The following is a 20,375-nucleotide window of genomic DNA, read 5'->3' as shown; positions in this document are numbered from 1 at the left end:
TTCTATTTGGAAAAAAAGGGGGGGAAAACAAACAAAACGAATATCCAAATAACGAAATTGAAACCTGAATAGTACTCCAATGAGCGAATATTCGGGTACAGCCCTAGAGGATTCTAATCTAATCCTCTTTTAATGGTCACACACCAGTGGCGGCGCTAGGGGGTGGCTACTTAGGCTCAAGCCCCGGATGTTTATTTTTTTATTGTTTTGAAAATGTCTTGGGAGTAATGTGTAGTACCGGAGTCCACCAGAGAGGCAGCCGCTGCAGGACATTAGCCTGCGTACTGCCTAGCCTTCCCTGCCCTGAAGAAGAAGTGATCCTTCCTAGTGCCTGACAAGTTTTAAGCTAATAGCCTAGAAAGTTATTTTCATCGAAGCAGGCGCCACAAGCTGCAGCATCAGCAGCTGACAACAATGTCATCACCAGTAGTGAAGAAATTGATGATGTTTCAGGTTTGTGAATCTAATAGTGATATCTGCACTCTGGCTGGAACATAGAGTAACCACACTAATTATACCCTTATGTTAGTATGTATACAGAACATGACTTAACAATTATTCTAAAATGTAACGTTAACCCTTCATACCTCAGTCTACTTTTAAGACACTAAAATAACGTTTTCCAATTATTATTTTGTTTTCACGCGTGGAATTATACCGGCTCTCGTTTCAGTACACAAAGGAACCATAGCAACGGAACTGACAGGCAACAGTCAGAAACGTGACTCTTACACTCTTTACGTCACAACCAAAGATGGTGGATGAGAATAGATCTATAAAACGATAAGCAATGCGCCAGAATAAAGGTGAGACTATCCGCATCCTTTAAAACTCTATGCACATTCGTTTCACCGAAATAAGTAAACTACTGTATTTGAGTGAGTTAAGGCATTAGTTTGCTTCATTAATGAATAAGTGTTCTCCAGTGCCTTTTGTCCGCTTTAAAAGGGGACCCATCATGCAAAATGCACTTTAGTACGTCTTTTATACATGAATATGTGTCCCCGGTGTTCCAGGGATCTCACCAAGTGTCAGAAAACATAACCCTCTCTATTTTCCTCCATACCCAAATCACTAAAAACGGGGCTGCAACGGATCTGATACAGACTGATCCCGATTTGAATTATTTTCTATGTCACAAAAGTGGTTCTCCGCTTAGTGGTCAATTCTCCACCTATCAGGGGAATGTTGGTTTGGGCCACGGCCGGCCATTGCCGCTCAAAAGCGCTGGAGACGCTGTAGTACATATGCCAGGCCTGTAAGTGGCGCTGTAGTCTGCCACAAAAGCAGCGAAGAAGACTTCCCGGGCATGGTTGCCATGGTTGCCCTTCTGTTTATTCTCCACTGTGGATCTTTTTCTCCCTCCCCGACGCAAGCGTTTGCTCCTGCTGCTGTAATTCAATGCAATCCCTCCCCGTCGAGGCAAGCACTGTAATTCTCTCCGGTAGTCCACCAGCGGATGACAAACACCCACCTCTCTGCCTCTTCCAAGGAACAAGGGGACCGTGCGGCAGAGTTTCAGTAAGATTTTTTTTCGCTGGTCAATATGTCCGTTAAAGTTTAAATCTTCCGTACAAAATTAGAAATTTGCCGGTCAAAGGTCTTCTTTGTTGTTTATTGAGCTTTAAAACAAATGAATAATGACTATATAAATCATATATAAGAATAAAACACGGACGACAGAGATCTCTTTTTCTCCCCCTCTTCTGACAGCCCAGCAGCTGATCTCAAAGCACGCTCCCCTCTCCTGCAGGGGGGCGTGGTCAGCTGCAGCTCACAGAATCAGTCCCCTGCAAAGACATGGGCTGGAAAGAGCAAATAGAGTGAAATGAGCATGGGCGCGGGAAGGGGGGTGCTGAGGGCGCTGCAGCACCCCCTAGCGGCAGGCAGGGGGTACGGAGCTCCCCTTTCTGAATTATTATTTGACGGTTATTGCTGCTCCCGCTGTGTATAATCTGTGTGATATGTAGCCAATAAATTCCACATTGTTGGTAAAATAATATTTTGGCCTGCCCCGAATGTTTTTTCTGTAGGCCCGGACAATTCTACCTCAATAATATAATACATTAACCGTGCTTTACGTCAACCTCATCATGACACTAGAGAGGACGGCAGGAGTGTAATTTCCCGTGTTCAGTGAATGCATGTATTTGTTGACCCTGCTTTAAAGGATATTTTGTCCTTACAAATGGTGAACTTTATCACTGCCTGGGTTTTGGTTGAAGTGCATCCAAATGGTCCTGCGTTTTCGCGTTTGGCTCATTTTCCATCCGAAAAACACGTCGTCTGCCTGTCCCGTACCACTTGTTATGACTTCTCTCTCGCGCGTATTCCGTTAAGACCCACCCCACCTCACTCCTGCTGCTGCTGAAACCTACTAATCAGAGTAGGGAACATTATAAACTGTGAATTATTTCATGAAGATAAAAAGAAAGGAAAAGAGAAGTATTTTTAAGCTAATTAATTAGCCTAGCCTCTCTTTGGAACAAAACAAGTGGTCGCCATGGAAACTGTCCAGAAGTAGTTGGGTCTAGAACCTCAATTCCGTGACCATTCTTCTGCTAAGATGTTTTGACACTTGATTTGACATCATTGGACCTTTTATAAAAAATATAGACCCAAGGTCCCTCCCAAAAATCCCGGCAATTTTTGCTAGAGGGCCAAATCCAAGATGGCTGCTCGCGCCATCTTAAAAAATTAACTTTTGAACCAGAGCGCCTAGAGTCATGTGTAAATGCACTTTTTGGGGTAAGTCGGCCACAAGGATTCAATTTCTGACATCAGTTTGGTGTGATGACATCGTTCGGACCCACAAATCCAAGATGGCCACCATCCGGTCGAGAAAATATACACGTTTTGAACGGGAACATGCAGGATCACGAGGTACCGGTCACGGCAGTATAACAAGCACTCACTGTTATAAACTGAAGTATATATATGTACTATATATGGGGGCGGAGCTTCCTACAGGCGATATAGGCGTTTGCCTAGAGCGCCACCCAGAGGGGGGCGCCACAAATAAAAAATAAAATAAAAAAAAGTTTGCTTGGCGCAGTTTTGGCTCTATATCTGCAACCATTATTTAAAAAAAAATAATAATAATCTAACATAAGGGAAAATGAGCCAAAAATCTAAAATGTTCGGTCGGTCTAAGAGCCTCAGCTTTAAGTGTTCACAGTCAGAACATGCTAGAGCGCTGTGCATTGATGGGTATCTGTCAAGTGTTTTTAAAATTGAGCGTTGAGGAAAGAAAGACTAACGTTAGAGAACTGTGAAGAGGCAAAAGCCATCGGGGCGCAGTATAAAAACAGAAGAAAAGAAGAAGAAGAGAAACGTGCCAAGTTGAAAGGTAGGCTATGCCATTTTGATTGTATTGTCAACATTAGCGAATGGATCATGTAATCTTGCTAGTTAGCCAAGCCAACGTTAGCTAGCCAGCGTTTGTTATTACCATTCAGTAGAAACTGTCATAAGGCTATTTTTGTTGTGTCATGAAATAGAAATATTAGTAATAATAACAATGTTAGTTTTGGTGTAGCGAGCTACACGTTAAGTTTACCTCAGAAAGCAGATTGACTATCCGAGTCAAAAATTTGCCCCTGTCATAATGTGCGCTAACGTTAGCTAACTAGCTCAGTGGTTCTCAACTCCAGTCCTGTTGAATGTTTTCGTTCCAACCCAGAACTAACACACCTGATTCAACTGTTCTAATAAGATAGTCATAGCTCTTGATTAGTTGAATCAGACCTGTCAGGTTGTCCAAATGCTTACTAACTAAATAATAGCTACATTTAACAAATGGAAATTATTCTTAATTTCTTATCTGCCCCCATATCAATATCTAATACGTAGGCCTACTTGTGTTTCTTATAGGGATTCATGAGTATGCCGCACGATATGGATCATAGCTTGTGACAATGTCCAACATTCCGTGTATCCTGCAGTGTGGAAGGGTTTGCAGCAAAGCCACCGATGCCATTACCTCAATTGAAAAATGGGACACTCTAAAGAACAATACAGAGTTATGGAGCGGTCTTGACAAGTTCGGAGACGTCCATACATCCATCGACTGGGATACAGGTCCCGTCGGACACTGTGTCCATGATACATGTAGGTTGACCTTATGCAATGCCACAAAACTGGAACAGGCCAACAACAGACAGAAAAAACGAGTTGTCGATGAATGCCAAGCTCAGTCTTCGTCTACGTCTGACATTAGTTCCACAGCTGCAACTCCATCTTTCAAGCGGCTGCGATCTAGTCTTGGGCTGATACACGATAAAAATAAATGTGTGTGGTGTTGTAAGACGGAGTCGGCAAAACATCCAGAATCAAAGTTGGTCCTGATTTTGTACGATCATGCATGGGCAGCGTTCAAGAGCCATACGGTGGCTCTGGAAGATGAACTAATGCGCGACAGAATCAACTGTCTGATCAATTATGCAGCTGATCAGCCGTATGCACTTGAGATCAGATATCATCACAAATGCTGGTTTAAATATGTTCGTAACTACCAGAGAATGAGTGAAGATGACAAACTTCCCCACATGCACAATGTCACTCTCCGTGAAGCTCAGACAATTTTCTTTGATAACATCAGAACAGTTATCTTTGATGAACATGAACTAAGGTCACTGCAGAGCCTCCTCAGAGATTACAGCTCTATCGTTTCTCGGTATGGATTCCCAACATCTGGAGTCAAGTCATCCTACATCAAAGATATCCTGACCCGGGAGTTTAAGGACAAGATCGGCTTCCACTCTCGCCCTCAGAGAAACCAGAGCGACCTAGTCTATGACACGTCTGGGAGCGGTTCATATGTCGAAGCAGCGATCTCCTCTATTGGTGTCAGCAGTGAGCAACTGGTGCAAAATGTGGCTGCGCGGCTCAGAGATGATGTCAAGTCCATCAAACTCGTCCCATGGCCTCCACGAGTCGAGGAGCTAGAGGAGGAGGAGGAACTCCCGCCTCTCGTTTTGCAGTTGCTATCGGCTTTGCAGGGGAAGCATGGGGTAGATCTGTCTCCAAGCACACTTTCTCTCACCTCTCTCATCACACAGTACATTATAAAGCGACCCACCACTACCGCCATCAATGCCACCGTCACCCTTCACGGATTGACTCGTAGCAAGGAGCTTGTTGATTCGTACTACAAGCTGGGCATGGGGATCAGTTACCCGAACGTGCTTCTGCTACGTGATGTTTGGACAATGCATGACCTTGAGCGGTGCTCGGTCTGTCCGGCAGAGATCGCTGAAGGGGAACCAAGCATCAGTATCATCGACAATGACGATTTTCGGAACGATACATTGACAGGAGGAGGTACTTCACACCGCTGTAATTGGATGTTTCTGCAACGCGAAGAACGTCTTGTACATAAGCATGAGGCAAACACCCAGGATGAGCAACCGCGGATCAAACATGCCAAGACTGTCTCGGACGTGCTGACTGAGAAGGCCTCTGAGATGCAAACGGTTATGCCATATAGGACCGTCAAGCGTGGCGAGCCTCCGATCCGTCCTAAGCCTACTACTGTCTCATCGAGTACTGAGCCTCAGCGCCAGCGAAGCATTATTCATGCCCTTGCACGTGCTGATGTGAATGGTGACCGCCCTGTTGCAGCCGAACAGAATATCCCTTCGTACAACGGGTTTCACGCTGGATTGAATATGTGGCAGGACAAAAGCAAGGCTTATTTTCATACATCTTACAATCAACCGCCCGACAAGTCAGTTGTGAAGGACGTCATGGACAAGCTGGTTACCATCATCGCAACTAAGCACATGCCCTTTGCCTTCTTAGTTGGAGATCATCCCGTGTATGTCCTCATCACCCTGCTCAAGGCCGAAAACCCAAGCAAATTCAGTGCCATTGTACCTTTTCTTGGTCCCTTCCATACACAGTGTGTGATGATGAGTGCCATCTACAAGCGGTACAAAGGTAGTGAACTAGGTGAAGTACTTGTCACGGCTGGAGTTATTGCCGATGGCTCCGTCGATCGTGCACTGAAAGGCAAACATTATAAGAGGGGGCTACGCTGCTTGCGACTCATGTACGAGGCCCTTATGTGTCAGCTGATGAAGGAGAACCTCGGGCCCGACCTGGCTGATGAGACGAGGGAGAACCTTGACATTCTGAGAGATACGAGTCAATCCGAGGAATCCCGCGCTGATGCTCATGTGGCACTAGAGAATGATGCTGACCTCAAGAGCCTTGTCACCAACATGTTCACCCACGTTGAGGCCAGTGACATGGCAAACTACTGGAGGGATTTCCTGTCCATGACAGACGCGCTCATGCAGAATGTACATGCGGTCCATATATGCAACTGGGATGAGTATGTGAGCTCTCTGCGTGCGATGCTGCCATGGATGGTAGCTTACGACAACAATAGATATGGGAAGTGGCTGCCAGACTTTTGGGCGATGTTGACAGCTCTCCCTGCAGATCAGGTTGCGTTCCTTCGTACTGACTTCACCCAGTCCATCACAGGCAACCCCTATTCCAACATGGCCTGGGACATGTGGATCGAATGCACCATGAACAAGGGTAGCAAAATGAAGTCTGGTTGGCTCTCTATCCTACAGAATGAGAAGCAGCTGCTGGTGCACTCCAGAAATGTGAACAATGTGGCCCAGATCCGGGCAGCTCACAATGCCCTTGCAAACCGAAAAAAGACAAAGAGGAAGCACACGGAATGCGGCCCCAAACGGATGCGAGAAGATGAGCAGTGTGTGCAAGACCTGGTTGAATGCATGCATGAGTTTGACACCTTCCCGTTCGATACGGCCTCAACCACCCTCCGTACCTTGCAGTCGGCCATGCCCGCCTCTGATGAGCTCGTTGCAGACTTCAACTCAGCCCATGCCGCAGAGGAGAAGAAATTGACCCACTTTTTGGAAGAACGGGTATTCAATAAGAATACCTCTCTTCATGCACCCGTCCCTCTGTGCAAACGATTGACGTTTGCGAAGGCGTTAAGCAAGGAGAAGCCATCAGATGAACTCAAGGCGAAAGCTGCAGAAATGGAGCGAAGCGCCCTCAAGGCAATGATAAACCTGGTTGAGGGCAGTCAACTTGTGAACCTCCCCGAGTTGCTCGAACATCGTATTGTCGAGGAGTGTGTGCCATTATTTAACTCCAACGGCACCTTCAGAAAGACACAGAAGAGCATGCTCGTGCAGAAGCTCTCTCTGGAATCTGTAGATCTGCAGGAATCATACATCGCTCTTGTGGACATGGGCATGATCTGGAGGATGGCAACTCCATCAGCAGAGGATCGGCGGACGCAAGATGGCAACCCATACAAGTGGTCGGACTATATCCACAAGCTATCATCTATTATCCTTGCACGCCATCATAATGCTCACCGTATCATATGTGTGAACGACCCGTACGACACAGCATACTCGACGAAGGATGACGAGCGAGACCTGAGGGTACAGGGAAACACACATGTGCCCAACACCTACATGAAATTGGGTGACGCATTCCCCACTGCCAGAATGTTCAAGACGCTGCTGTGTAGCTCCAGCAACAAGGGGCGGCTGCAGAAAATGATATGCAGCTACCTGACCGATCTTGCACAGAGTGTTGATGTGGAGATTGTCTACTCTGTCGGCTCCCACTGTACCAACTTATCAACCCAACAACCGATGCAGAACTACAGCTTTGACCAGTCTGAGGCTGACACTGTCCTGTTCTCCACCTATGTAGTTTTGCGCGAGTCAGGCTACAGTGGTCCAGTTCTCATCGATGCCACTGATACTGATGTATATGTTGCGGCAGCACTTATCTCACAGCAGCTGCCAGGTATGCTCTGTATCAAGAGGAAGCAGGAAACGGTACGCTGCTGTGACATGACAACTGACATGATGGCCGACTGTATTGTGCAGCTGCATTGTATGACAGGCTGTGATGCAAACTCAGGCTTTTACGGCAAAGGTAAGAAGTCTGTGTATGACCAGGTGGCGAAGAGCCCTGTTGCCCGACAACAGTTCTCGCGATGTGGAGATAACCTTGCCCTGACAGAGGAGGTGCTGGAGCAGCTCTTTGCCTTCACACGTAGCATCATCTACGGTGACAACAAGAGCAAAACCATGGCTGAGGCCCGTGCTGCTAAATGGAGGACCATCAAAAAGAAATCCTTCATCCGTCTCCCTCCGGATGCCGACAGCTTGCGTCAACATTGCCTCCGTGCCAACTACCTGGCGTATCTGGTGCGCCATCCATCGCTAAAGCACCATCCCTCACCAATCGGACATGGTTGGGAGCTGGTTGGTGGTTGCTGTCGCCCTGTACGTCACACGCGACCCGCACTCCCGATGCATCTACCTGCACCAAGGCCAACTGAAGAGGGACAGGAAGATGAGGAAGATGAGAGCGATGATGATGACGAAAATCGAGTTGCTGCTGTCCAGAGAGGCGATTCATCGGAATCGGAGGATTCAGAATGTAGCGAGGCAGGGTGCTCTGATTCAGACTGATACGGACTCTCAGTGTCATATTGATAAATTAAAAAAAAAGCAGAATTGTGTTTCATTTGTGTTATTGTTCAAAACTTGCCATTTCTCGAGGCAGCATTTTTGCGTTATTACATGTTGTTTGAAGTGTTCTCATTTGCTAACTAGTCAAGTTACAGCTAATAAAAGTATTTTATTTGAAGGTTAAGTAGTTGTATATCTTGTCATACATTCTTATTTCATGGTAAAATATTAATATGCAGATTATTTGCTTATAAGTCGATCAGTACTCAAAACGTGTGTAATTTCTCGACCGGGTGGCGGCCATCTTGGATTTGTGGGTCCGAACGATGTCATAGCGCCAAACTGATGTCAGAAATGGAATCCTTGTGGTCGACTTACCCCAAAAAGTGCATTTACACATGACTCTAGGCGCTCTGGTTCAAAAGTTAATTTTTTAAGATGGCGCGAGCAGCCATCTTGGATTTGGCCCTCTAGCAAAAATTGCCGGGATTTTTGGGAGGGACCTTGGGTCTATATTTTTTATAAAAGGTCCAATGATGTCAAATCAAGTGTCAAAACATCTTAGCAGAAGAATGGTCACGGAATTGAGGTTCTAGACCCAACTAAAGGCAAAAAAGAACTTCTCAGCTCTCAGAGCAGAGGGAAGAGAGATTGAATATCCTGCTAAATGCAAGAGTGTAAATGCGAAGGACAAACACAAGGAGAACACACTGTGTGGAAACCCAGAGGTCCTCTTCACTGACTATGCCCGACAAAAAGAAGGAAGGAAGAAGAACAACCTCATATTCTTCACTGATTCCATCTACATCTGGAAAGATACTCTGTGCAGGAATTATGCATACGTATCCAGAGAGGGCATCGGCTCAGGAGGCAGATTAAAAATCTGTAAAGATGAACACCTTGACAAAGATGACCCTCTGCTCACCATCACATACTACACCAAAGGAAAGGTCATGGTCCAAGGGAATGAAGCCAACCTGGAGTCATTCCAAGAGGCATTTCCCCTGTTGAAAGCTGAGGTGGACACAAAGAGGATCAATGTCCCCTCTAATGTCCCCTCTGATGTCCCCTTTGACAGCGAAGGTGATGAGAGCCCAATAGAGAACCCCAACACCTTGTCCATCTCTGCCCCTCCCACACCGGCCAGCTCCAACAATCGGCTGAAGGAGAGTATGGCCCTGCTGGAGCTGGACTTTGCAGAATTCAAAGAACGGACACAGGCCAGGCAGTCTGGTCCCCCAGACAACACTCTGCAGCAGCTTAAAGAGGACCTCCACCAGCTCAAGAGTGACAACGAGGCTTTGGCATCTGACCTCAGAGGAAGTGTAGAGGCACTCAAACAGGAGAACAGTGTGCTCCGTGTTCAGTTAGCCAAGGTGAGGGAGGATGCTGAGTGTAGAGAGAAGAGCTTCACCAGGCAGGTCCAGCACCTGACAGAGAAACTCTCATCAGTCCTCACAATGACGAGTAGAGAGACCCAGACTCTTCCGGCCAGTGTCCCTGGCCCACCCTCTCTGCTCAGCACCCAGCCCAACAACACCCTGGCCCCTCCTGATACACCCACACAGCCAGCTGCCCACAGCCAGCTCTGCCCATCCCAGCCTCCCTCTACTCAGCCGGAAGAACAAGACCCACAATTGGTCCTGCTGGCTGACTCAAACGGGAAGTTCCTGGACCCAAGAAAGCTTTTTCCTGATAAAAAGGTGCCGTCTAAACACTGCAGCACCACAGGCCAGGCCATGAAGCTGTTGAAAAAGGAGACCCTCAGGAGCCCTCAGTACCTGGTGATCCACACGAGAACAAATGACCTGCACACCCTCCGTAGGGACACTGCTGAGGCAGTGAGGAAAATGGCGGAGCAGGCCAGTAAGGAATTCCCCGACACCCGCGTTGTGGTCTCCACCCTGCTGCCAAGGACAGACACCCCTCCTCATGTCATCCATGACATAAATATGGAGATCAGAAAAGGATGTGCCACCTTACCAAATGTCCACCTGGCCCTCCACTCAACCATTGGCCCTTGGGACCTCTATGATGGACTCCACCTACACAGAGAGAGGGTGGGGATATTTGCAAAGACCCTCAAAGATGCAGCCCTGGGACGCAGTCCTCCCACCCCTTCCTCTAGAGGCCTTATAGACCCTCCCACACTGCTTCCTCCCCATCACCACCCCAGGATCACCACCCCTGCTGTGAGGAGACACAACAGCTCAGCCTGGACCTCCCACTCCCCACACCCCCAACACACCCAGAGGAGGCTACTTTCACCCAGCTCAACACCTGCACAACATCAGCAGCAGAGATATGCAGCAACAGCTGCTCCTTGTCTCCCTCCCCGCCTACAGCAGCGGAGCTATGCTGCAGTTGTAGCCCAGCCTGCTGCCACCCTCCCTCCCCCTGCTACCTCTGAACTGGGAGACATCAGGATGATGCTGCACACCCTGTGCACCCGACTTCTGTCCAGCTAAGACATTACATTTATATGTTATCGTAGTAATCAGTACAATAGCAATATTAGTGAAAATAGTTGTTTTATTTGTTGTTGTTTTTTTTAAATATATTTGTCTCAATATACAGGTTCATTTTGATTGTTTGTTTTTGAAAAAAAGATGCATTCTTTTCATATAAGCTGTTGGAATATTCAGGGACTCCACTCCTCAACCTTTGAGGTTAAGAGTGAGAATCCAGTGTTCTTAGAATCTATCAAAGATGTTGATCTAATTATATTAACAGAAACATGGTGTAAAAATGATCTGCTCACTCACTGTCCTCCAGGTTATAATGAAGTAATGGTGCCCTCTATAAAAATCAAAAAACATACGCAAGGGCAGAACATCGGGGGGGATCTTGGTGTGGTATAAATGAGATCTTTGCTATCAGATCTCAGTAGTAAAACAAGGTAAATCACACATTTGGCTAAGGTTAGATCAAACCCTGGGCATAACTGACAGGAATCTATACGTGTGTGCTATTTATATACCCCCAGTAGATTCTCCTTATTTTGAAGAAGACATTTTTGAAACTCTCCATTCAGAAATAGCCTATTTTCAGGCCCAGGGAAATGTGCTTCTAACTGGAGATCTGAACGGACGAACAGGAATTGAACCTGATGTCATAGACCCACAGGGCAGCCACCATGTATTTGGTGAGCCCCCCCTGTTTACCACACCAACCGTCAGCCATCGGAACAGCCTTGACTCTGAAATCAATCAGAATGGCAAAGAGATAGTGCATCTCTGTCGGCCTGTACATAGTGAACGGGAGGTTCAGAGGGGACTCTTTAGGGAGATTCACATACTCCTCAGCTCTAGGGTCTAGTGTAGTAGACTATGCAACAGCGGCGGCCGGCCCATAGGGGCGCCGCCCCACCTCTTCCCACAAACAAAAAAAAATATTTAAAAAAATATTAAATTTAAAAATATATATTTAAAAATATATATATTTAAAAAATATATATATTTTATATATTTTATTTTTAATGAACAAGGTAAATATCATACAATTGGTATCAGTAAAATGTATAATCTACAATAAAATCTTGTTTAAAATTGTGTTACAATGTCTAAAGTTACTGATAAGTCACATGTTTCCTGCCTGGCCTTGCCCTTGGCATTAGTTTATCATTACGGGGCGCTGCCCCCGAGCCAAACAGCAGCAACCAGCATGTTGCAAAAGTCTCAATAGTAAACTGTGCCGCCGAAACATAATTTCAGCCAATCAGCGCCCTCAAATATTTTGGTCACGTTGGCGCCCACGTTGCTTACGTGCGTTGACGTGAGTTGTTTTTTTAGACTCGTGAGGAACTGGGGTAGTATCTATCTATAGTAACGCAGTGTAGGCGAAGCCGTGACGTCTTCTTCAATGAGCTCCCCAGAAAAACAACACAGCCGTTAGCTCTTAGCACTCAGAGCTCACAGCTCTTCATATCTGTTCAGAAACTAGACAAAAGTTAAACAAGTACAAACCACATACTGTCTGTGTCATGGCGAATACAGTCGCTGGTTTATTTATGTCTGTATAGGCCGTTGTTGTGAGTGTGGACGGTCGGAACATTTACAACGTTAGCTTAGCCAAATCTCCATTAGAAAACACGCATTTTAAAAGGTTTTTCGCCTGCCATCTGTCTGCAGACTTGTCAAAGCCTTAATTCATGGTTTTTACTATCCGGTATCAGTATGTTGTTACTTCGGCATCATTTTGAAACGTGTATTACAATTAAATCACGGTCAAATATGTTCATCTTGTTGTAGTTGTAGCCCCCTTGACAGCGATTCTCTCTCTAGTTTAGACTGCGGTCAAGCCAGCCCTCACGTGATATTGCGGTGCTAGAATATCCTATGCATTACGGTAGAGTCAAAAAAAATCCTCCCTCTATGTTTAGATGAGAATAAAACAAAAACTGTCCAGTATCAAAGACTCATTTCACTTCAGGGTGATAGCAGGACATCTCATCTAGTCACTCAGAAAAAAATCAGAACATTCTGATGTAGACTTTCAAAATAAAAGACCTTTGAAATCTCTATTGTATGCGTTATCATCCATGTTTTTAGATGAGAATAAAACAAAAACTGTCCAGTATCATAGATCCATGTCACTCCAGGGTGATAGCAGGACACCCCATCTAGTCACTCAGAAAAAATCAGGACATTCTGATGTCCATTTTCAAAATAAAAGACCTTTGAAGTCTCATATATGAGCATCCCCCCGGACCCCCTTAGAGGAGGTGAGGTCCGCTCCCCACTCGTAAAAAATAGCACTTTACCCCTGCCTATATGCCGTGAGCTGATTATTGAGCCTTCATTGTAACAGTCGCGGATGTACTGTGTGTTTGCGTGTGGGGAGTGCTTTTTTGCGTGCTCTATAGTGCCCTTAATAGTGTTCACTGGAGTCCAGCACCTCAGCACCCCCACTCAAAATACCTTCCAGCGCCTCTGGAAATGAGGCATGGCTAAAATGCAGGATCTGTTTGGTATTTTGAAAGAAAAGTTATATTTATATAGGTATGGCCCTACAATATATTGTTCAAATATAGCATGATATGTCCCCTTTAAGGTATTATTAAGGTAGGGTTAATGTTTCTCTCAAAGTGCACCAGATTGATGCTTTTAACTTCAATATTTAAAAAAAACAACTCTGGGCTAAGCCCCGCATCTCCTACAATCCTAAATCCGCCACTGTCACACACTACATTTGGTCTCAGCATTTTACCAATCCTAGTATTAGGATTATATGAACGGTGAAGCATTGTGGGAATCTAATGCCTTGCTCAGAGGAACCTTACAGTACCTAGGAGATTTACTTCTCTCAGAGTACCTCTCCATTCTGGCACTGTTTAGGCACTTGACTGAAAACCCCCCTCAAAGTCACTAAACATTAACCTTAATGGTGAAGTCAAAATATTTGCAAAGATCTTACAGTGCGACTATTGGACAGATAAAATAGGCAGCTTCAAGACATGCCTTAAGGCTCTGTTGACATGCATATCAACAGCCGCACCAAGACAAAGTCACCTTTATTATCAATATCTCTTGAGTGTGTGGTACAGACAGAGAACTAAATGTACCACCGTCCCAAAGATTAAAATATCGACATATATAGCTCTGAAAGAGATGAACCCTGCAAATGTTTCTTAAATCTCTACATGTATTGCAGCCATTCCATTCCAGTGTCTGTTGAATTCCAACACAGAGACATTTAGTCAGTAGTTTAAAAAAAATCTAATATTTATTTTTATTGTACTCAAACACATAATAAATAATAAATAGTAAAACCAGAGAAACTGAGAATTTTGCACTGGTCTATTTTTTTTTCTTTCAGAGCTGTATGTTTCTATAAATTAAATTAAATTAAATTAAATTAAATTAAATTAAATTAAATTAAAAGCTCACTAACCTGGCCTCCTTCCCATGGTCCCCTATCACTCTGTCGTCTCTGCCCAAATTCCTTGAAGGGATCCTGGCCAGCTCCATGGCCAGTTCCTGGATCAGTCCCTGGTGTCCAGACGTCTTAAACCGGACTCTGTGTCGGGAGTAGCCTGCCAGCTGCTCGTCTGCTCCGATGCCGGTCAGAATTATCTGCAGCACAGAATAGCAGGTCAATATGTTTGTTGTTGATTGTAAACATCTCTTTTAATGTATTTTAGTTTTGTTAAAACTGAGAAAAGCACATTTACAGTGGGGCAAAAAAGTATTTAGTCAGCCACCAATTGTGCAAGTTCTCCCACTTAAAAAGATGAGAGGCCTGTAATTTTCATCCTACGTATACCTCAACTATAAGAGACAAAATGAGAAAAAAAAAAATCCAGAAAATCACATTGTCTGATTTTTGAAGAATTGATTTGCTAATTATGATGGAAAATAAGTATTTGGTCACCTACAAACAAATAAGATGTCTGGCTCTCACAGACCTGTAACTTCTTCTTTAAGAGCCTCCTCTGTCCTCCACTTGTTAACTGTATTAATGGCACCTGTTTGAACTCGTTATCAGTATAAAAGACACCTGTCCACAACCTCAAACAGTCACACTCCAAACTCCACTATGGCCAAGACCAAAGAGCTGTCACAGGACACCAGAAAAAAAATTGTAGACCTGCACCAGGCTGGGAAGACTGAATCTGCAATAGGTAAGCAGCTTGGTGTGAAGAAATCAACTGTGAGAGCAATTATTAGAAAATGGAAGACATACAAGACCACTGATTATCTCCCTTGATCTGGGGCTCCACGCAAGATCTCACCCTGTGGGGTCAAAATGATCACAAGAACGGTGAGAAAAGATCCCAGAACCACACGGGGGGACCTAGTCAATGACCTGCAGAGAGCTGGGACCAAAGCAACAAAGGCTACCATCAGTAACACATTACGCCGCCAGGGACTCAAATCCTGCAGTGCCAGACGTGTCCCCCTGCTTAAGCCAGTACATGTCCAGGCCCGTCTGAAGTTTGCTAGAGAGCATTTAGATGATCCAGAAGAGGATTGGGAGAATGTCATTTGGTCAGATGAAACCAAAATAGAACTTTTTGGTAAAAACTCAACTAGACGTGTTTGGGGGAGAAAGAATGCTGAGTTGCATCCAAAGAACACCATACCTACTGTGAAACATGGGGGTGGAAACATCATGATTTGGGGCTGTTTTTCTGCAAAGGGACCAGGACGACGGATCCGTTTAAAGGAAAGAATGAATGGGGCCATGTATCGTGAGATTTTGAGTGACAACCTCCTTCCATCAGCAAGGGCATTGAAGATGAAACATGGCTGGATCTTTCAGCATGACAATGATCCCAAACACACCGCCCGGGCAACGAAGGAGTGGCTTCGTAAGAAGCATTTTAAGGTCCTGGAGTGGCCTAGCCAGTCTCCAGATCTCAATCCCATAGAAAATCTTTGGAGGGAGTTGAAAGTCTGTGTTGCCCAGCGACAGCCCCAAAACATCACTGCTCTAGAGGAGATAACAAAGTATTGAGATGAACTTTTGTTATTGACCAAATACTTATTTTCCACCATAATTTGCAAATAAATTCTTTAAAAATCAGACAAAATGATTTTCTGGATTTTTTTTTTCCTCATTTTGTCTCTCATAGTTGAAGTATACCTAGGATGAAAATTACAGGCCTATCTCATCTTTTTAAGTGGGAGAACTTGCACAATTGGTGGCTGACCAAATACTTTTTTGCCCCACTGTATGTATTGTTATTTTAGCAATGGTCACTCAACCTTTTTCCTCCACCACAATAACTGTAGTTAAAGAACCCAGGGGCCATTTGGTCCTGGAAGGGTTGTTTGTTGTACTTCACCTTTGCAGATGATTTGAAAGGCTTCTGGTCCCCGTCCCCCGTGATGAAGCCTGCCCCTCGGGCAGCGAACCACACAGCACAGCCGATGCTGTCGTCCAGCACCGTGTCCAGGGGATGCACCAAATGACTAATGCGCTCCTGACGGGTTTTCTGCAGCTCCTCTTTTGTGACATTGATATCAACAAAATTCCACCTCCTTTCAGGGTTTAGCTGCTTTAACTCCTTGAGACCGGCTCTCCCTGTTATTCTGTCTGGAACATCGAAAGGGCTGGAGGTCAGGGACTCGGTGCCATCAGTCTTACACTCTGTGGGCTTATCTTTGTGCTTCACAGGTTTCTTTGCAGACTCTTTCTGCTTCTTTGGCACCTGTAGTTTGAACGCTACGTTGAGAAGGTCTATTGGTTGATGTGCAGGAATGTGACGGTCAGCTAAGGCGGCCAGGATCATTGAATCTATACCTCCAGAGAACAGAATGGCAATACTGGCATTGTCATTAGACAGAGCAGAATTGTCCTGTGATGGCAGAGCCTGAACGCGACGCCTAACTGCCTCGCTGAGAACATCAATGAGACGGTTCACCGCCTCGCCTCTCTCTTTGCCTGCAGGCAGCTGCTCCAGATCTTGATCACAGGGATGAGCGTTTGGATGAATTTCTTCATGGTTTAAAGACTCAGGGATGGATGTATTGAGAGGGCACACAGGGGAGGTCAATGCAAGGCCTGACCGGTTAATAACAGCAGTGCAGCCGCTCGGCACAGACTCTAATATAGTTTGAGTACAGCTATAGAAAGGACAATTTTCTCCGTAAGCCCAGGGATAAACCTCAAATGTTACACAGCCTGCCTCTGAGACTGCCTTCAGGTCAATCCGGTACACACCACCTGCTGGGACTTCCTGCCACGCAGATGCAGCAGGTCCAGCACAGTGGGCTGCCACAGAAGTCAGGGTCAAGGCTTTGACCTCTGCATCAAACTTCCACAGCAAACTCCTCCTACCAAGGAAGTCTCGGCCGAACCAGAGGTAGTCCCCAGCCTTCTGGTAGTAAATAAAGCCCCACGGTCCGCGTACAGTGGAGAGAAAGGACAGAATCTCTGTAGAGCTGCTGCAGGACGAGAGCCGCTGAGAGACAACAGCAGTGTCGTTCTCCTCCGACATCACTGGGACACCTCCAAAAATCTCCCCGTTCCATACCAGGGCATTTCCTTTGCTGTCTTCAACTGGCTGCGGGGTGAGAAGGCCTCTCAGGTGAAGAACGTGGGCAGAGAATACACACTGATAGCAGGGCTTTGTGCTTCTAACTGTGAGATTCTGACTCAAGTTGGGCCCTCTTCTCTTTAAATGTTCATAAACTGTCTTGTCCCACTCAAACTGAGTGGGGGACAGACTCAACAGACAGAAGATACCGCACATTGTGTGGTTAGTCTTATATATCCTGCAGATCCTTTTTCATGTCATCCAGTTCCTCTGTAGATAAAATTGATAACCAGTTATGTCCATTAAACTATTGTGCAGCCTCAGTTGAGAATCAACGTGACAGACATCTAGGGAGTGTATCTGTTCAAATCAGTGGCGGCCGGCCCATAGGGGCGCTAGGGGCTCCGCCCCACCTCTTCCCACATTACAAATTAAAATTTAAAAAAATGAAATTAACATTTTTTTTTTTTTTTAAATATATCTTTTTTTTTTTTAATGAACAAGGTAAATATTATATAATTCGTATCAGTAAAATGTATAATCTACAATGAAATCTCGTTTAAAATGGTGTTACGATGTCTAAAGTTACTGATAAGTCACATGTTTCCTGCCTGGCCTTGCCCGTGTATCATCACCCTCTCTCGTCTGGGCGCTAAGAGAGGAGCCCTCAACCAGTGCAGCAGCAGCCACTAGCAGCTGACTGTTGCTATCTGTAAGCTATGGCTCCGAAACATAATTTCAGCCAATCAGCGTCATCGAATCTGATGATCACCGGGCGCCAATGTCAGCACCCGGTGCAGGGTTATGGCTAGAAAGGATCCGTCTTGTGTAAAACTCTCGCGAGAGTTTGCGAGTCACGTGGCTGAATGTTTACGTTTGACAGGCAGCCTTTCAGTTACGATCGTTAACATCAGTGGGCCACAGCAAATGATGGTGAGAAGCTAAACTATCTATTAATTATGTCAATTACAGGGAGTGTGATTGTAACTGTGTGTGTGACTAGCTGGATGCAAACACTGTCTTTTGTTTCCCATGCTTGCTCTTCAAACAGCCGGGGACACACACACACACACACACACACACACACACACACACACACACACACACACACACACACACACACACACACACACACACACACACACACACACACACACACACACACACACACACACACACACACACACACACACACACACACACACACACACACACACACACACACACACACACACACACACACACACACACACACACACACACACACGATGTTTTGCCTTAATGGTCTGTTTTTCTAATATTTCTGGGTTTCTGAACCACGTCTGTGTCTGCATATAATGTTCGTATTTAGTCTCCTCAGGGTTACCGCGGGGTCTTAAAAAGTCTTACATTTGATAATCTGAATGTAAGGCCTTAAAAAGGTCTTAAATATGACCCAAAAAATAGGAAAGGTCTTAAATATGATTTAGAAGGTCTTAAAAATGACCGGATTTGAAAGGTACTTCTGTGTTGCGATAGCGTCTAAATTTCTTTTGGGGGAAATGTCCGGGCTGCAAAGTAACCACTACGGTAATAGCCTTTCCGCTCCCCCCAACAATTTGTATTGAATTAAATCAACATGGAACCAGTAATCACTAACTTTGTTTCCTCCGGCCTCTTATTGGAGAACACCCAGCTAGTAACCTAGCAACCAAGCTTCAGCTTGCGGTAGTCAGAAACTCATGTATCTTCGAATATATTTACAAATTAATATGGGGAAGTGTCAGTTCAACCGTATTTGGTTGGAAAACATCTAATTTAGTGCTTGGTTGAAACCAGTGGAGGGGAACGTGTTTGAAGCCCGCCGCACCATTTGCAAAAGAAATAAGCGTTTGTTTTGCTAATGTAGCGTTAGCTAGTGGAGCGTTAGCTATTGCAGCAGCTCCCGCAACAACACCGGGGGACCTCCGGGCGACGTTTGGGTCTACGTCAACCCTAAAAGCGGAGGTGCTGTAGACGCTAAATACCGTAGCTAAACACCAATCATACAACAGCAACGATGAAATAGTGTAGTCAATTTAATTTAAGGGGTAATTTCTCAAAATGTTCCCCGTGTATTCATTACCATTACAATAGCCCCACCTAAAATAATTTCCACCAGCCGCCACTGGCTAAAATTATATTTCAAAATGTACGGCTCTCAACTTACGTTTGCATGCCCCCAGTGTGTGACTTCGATCTGTTAGGAAAAAAATGTTACTGTTCCTCTGCTGGATGTAGACTTTCTGGGGGAGGGAATACACACAAATTGTACCTAAATATACAAATTTTCTGAGAGATACAAGAACTGTATTTAGATGCAATTCTATTTACCCTGTTTTTCTTCAGATTGGAGAGCTCGTCCACGACCACCTTCTGCTCCTTGATCTGAAAGTTAGAAACATGAATTTATTTCTGACCTGATAAAAGTTCTAACTTCTCAGTATACCATGGTAAATTCTTTAGAGACATGTTGCATGTAGGAAAGAGAACAATGATTCTGTTAATTTACATTTATTAACGTATATATTCTGTTGAGTTGTGATGACATATGCTACATGTTTACCAGCTAATATTCAGCTTCACATTAATAATAATAATAATAATAATGCATTTTATTTATATAACGCTTTTCACAACTCAAAGACGCATTAGCCAGCAGCTACATGTCACCTTTCTATTCAGCTCCTCCTTCACCACAGACTGTCCCTCACAGTTATCGTCGTTATCCCGACTTTTTGACGACATGTTGGTGAGGTTTTTATTATGTATGGTTGAAGATCTTTCATTTCAGTGTGGTAAACACATGCTCAGCAGCTTTGAAAGCGTTTCCGGGTGCAGAGGTCTGTCCGGTGAGACTCTGCTGCCTCCTGCAGGTCGGCGGGAAA

General features: G+C 45.1%; 1 protein-coding gene across 4 annotated transcripts in view; it reads right to left on the bottom strand.

The window, feature by feature from the left end:
* The window catches only part of asnsd1 (asparagine synthetase domain containing 1), a 21,228-nt gene extending 853 nt beyond the window's left edge, over positions 1-20,375 (bottom strand). The window contains exons 1-5 of one of the 4 annotated variants that reach the window (XM_079665101.1): positions 20,161-20,375; positions 19,822-19,875; positions 19,658-19,687; positions 16,276-17,496; positions 14,379-14,560 (exon numbers count right to left, since the gene is read on the bottom strand). In XM_079665101.1, the coding sequence (XP_079521227.1) occupies positions 14,379-14,560; positions 16,276-17,496; positions 19,658-19,687; positions 19,822-19,875; positions 20,161-20,235 (1,562 nt within the window). In that variant the 5' untranslated portion in view covers positions 20,236-20,375. Of the gene's footprint in view, positions 1-14,378; positions 14,561-16,275; positions 17,740-19,657; positions 19,735-19,821; positions 19,876-20,160 lie in introns of those variants that run through there. The other 3 variants (XM_079665100.1, XM_079665102.1, XM_079665099.1) reach the window with 3 other exon arrangements.

Source organism: Notothenia rossii, assembly GCF_949606895.1.
Source record: "Notothenia rossii genome assembly, chromosome: 2".
Taxonomy (NCBI): domain Eukaryota; kingdom Metazoa; phylum Chordata; class Actinopteri; order Perciformes; family Nototheniidae; genus Notothenia; species Notothenia rossii.
This window is presented reverse-complemented; position numbering and strand designations above follow the sequence as displayed.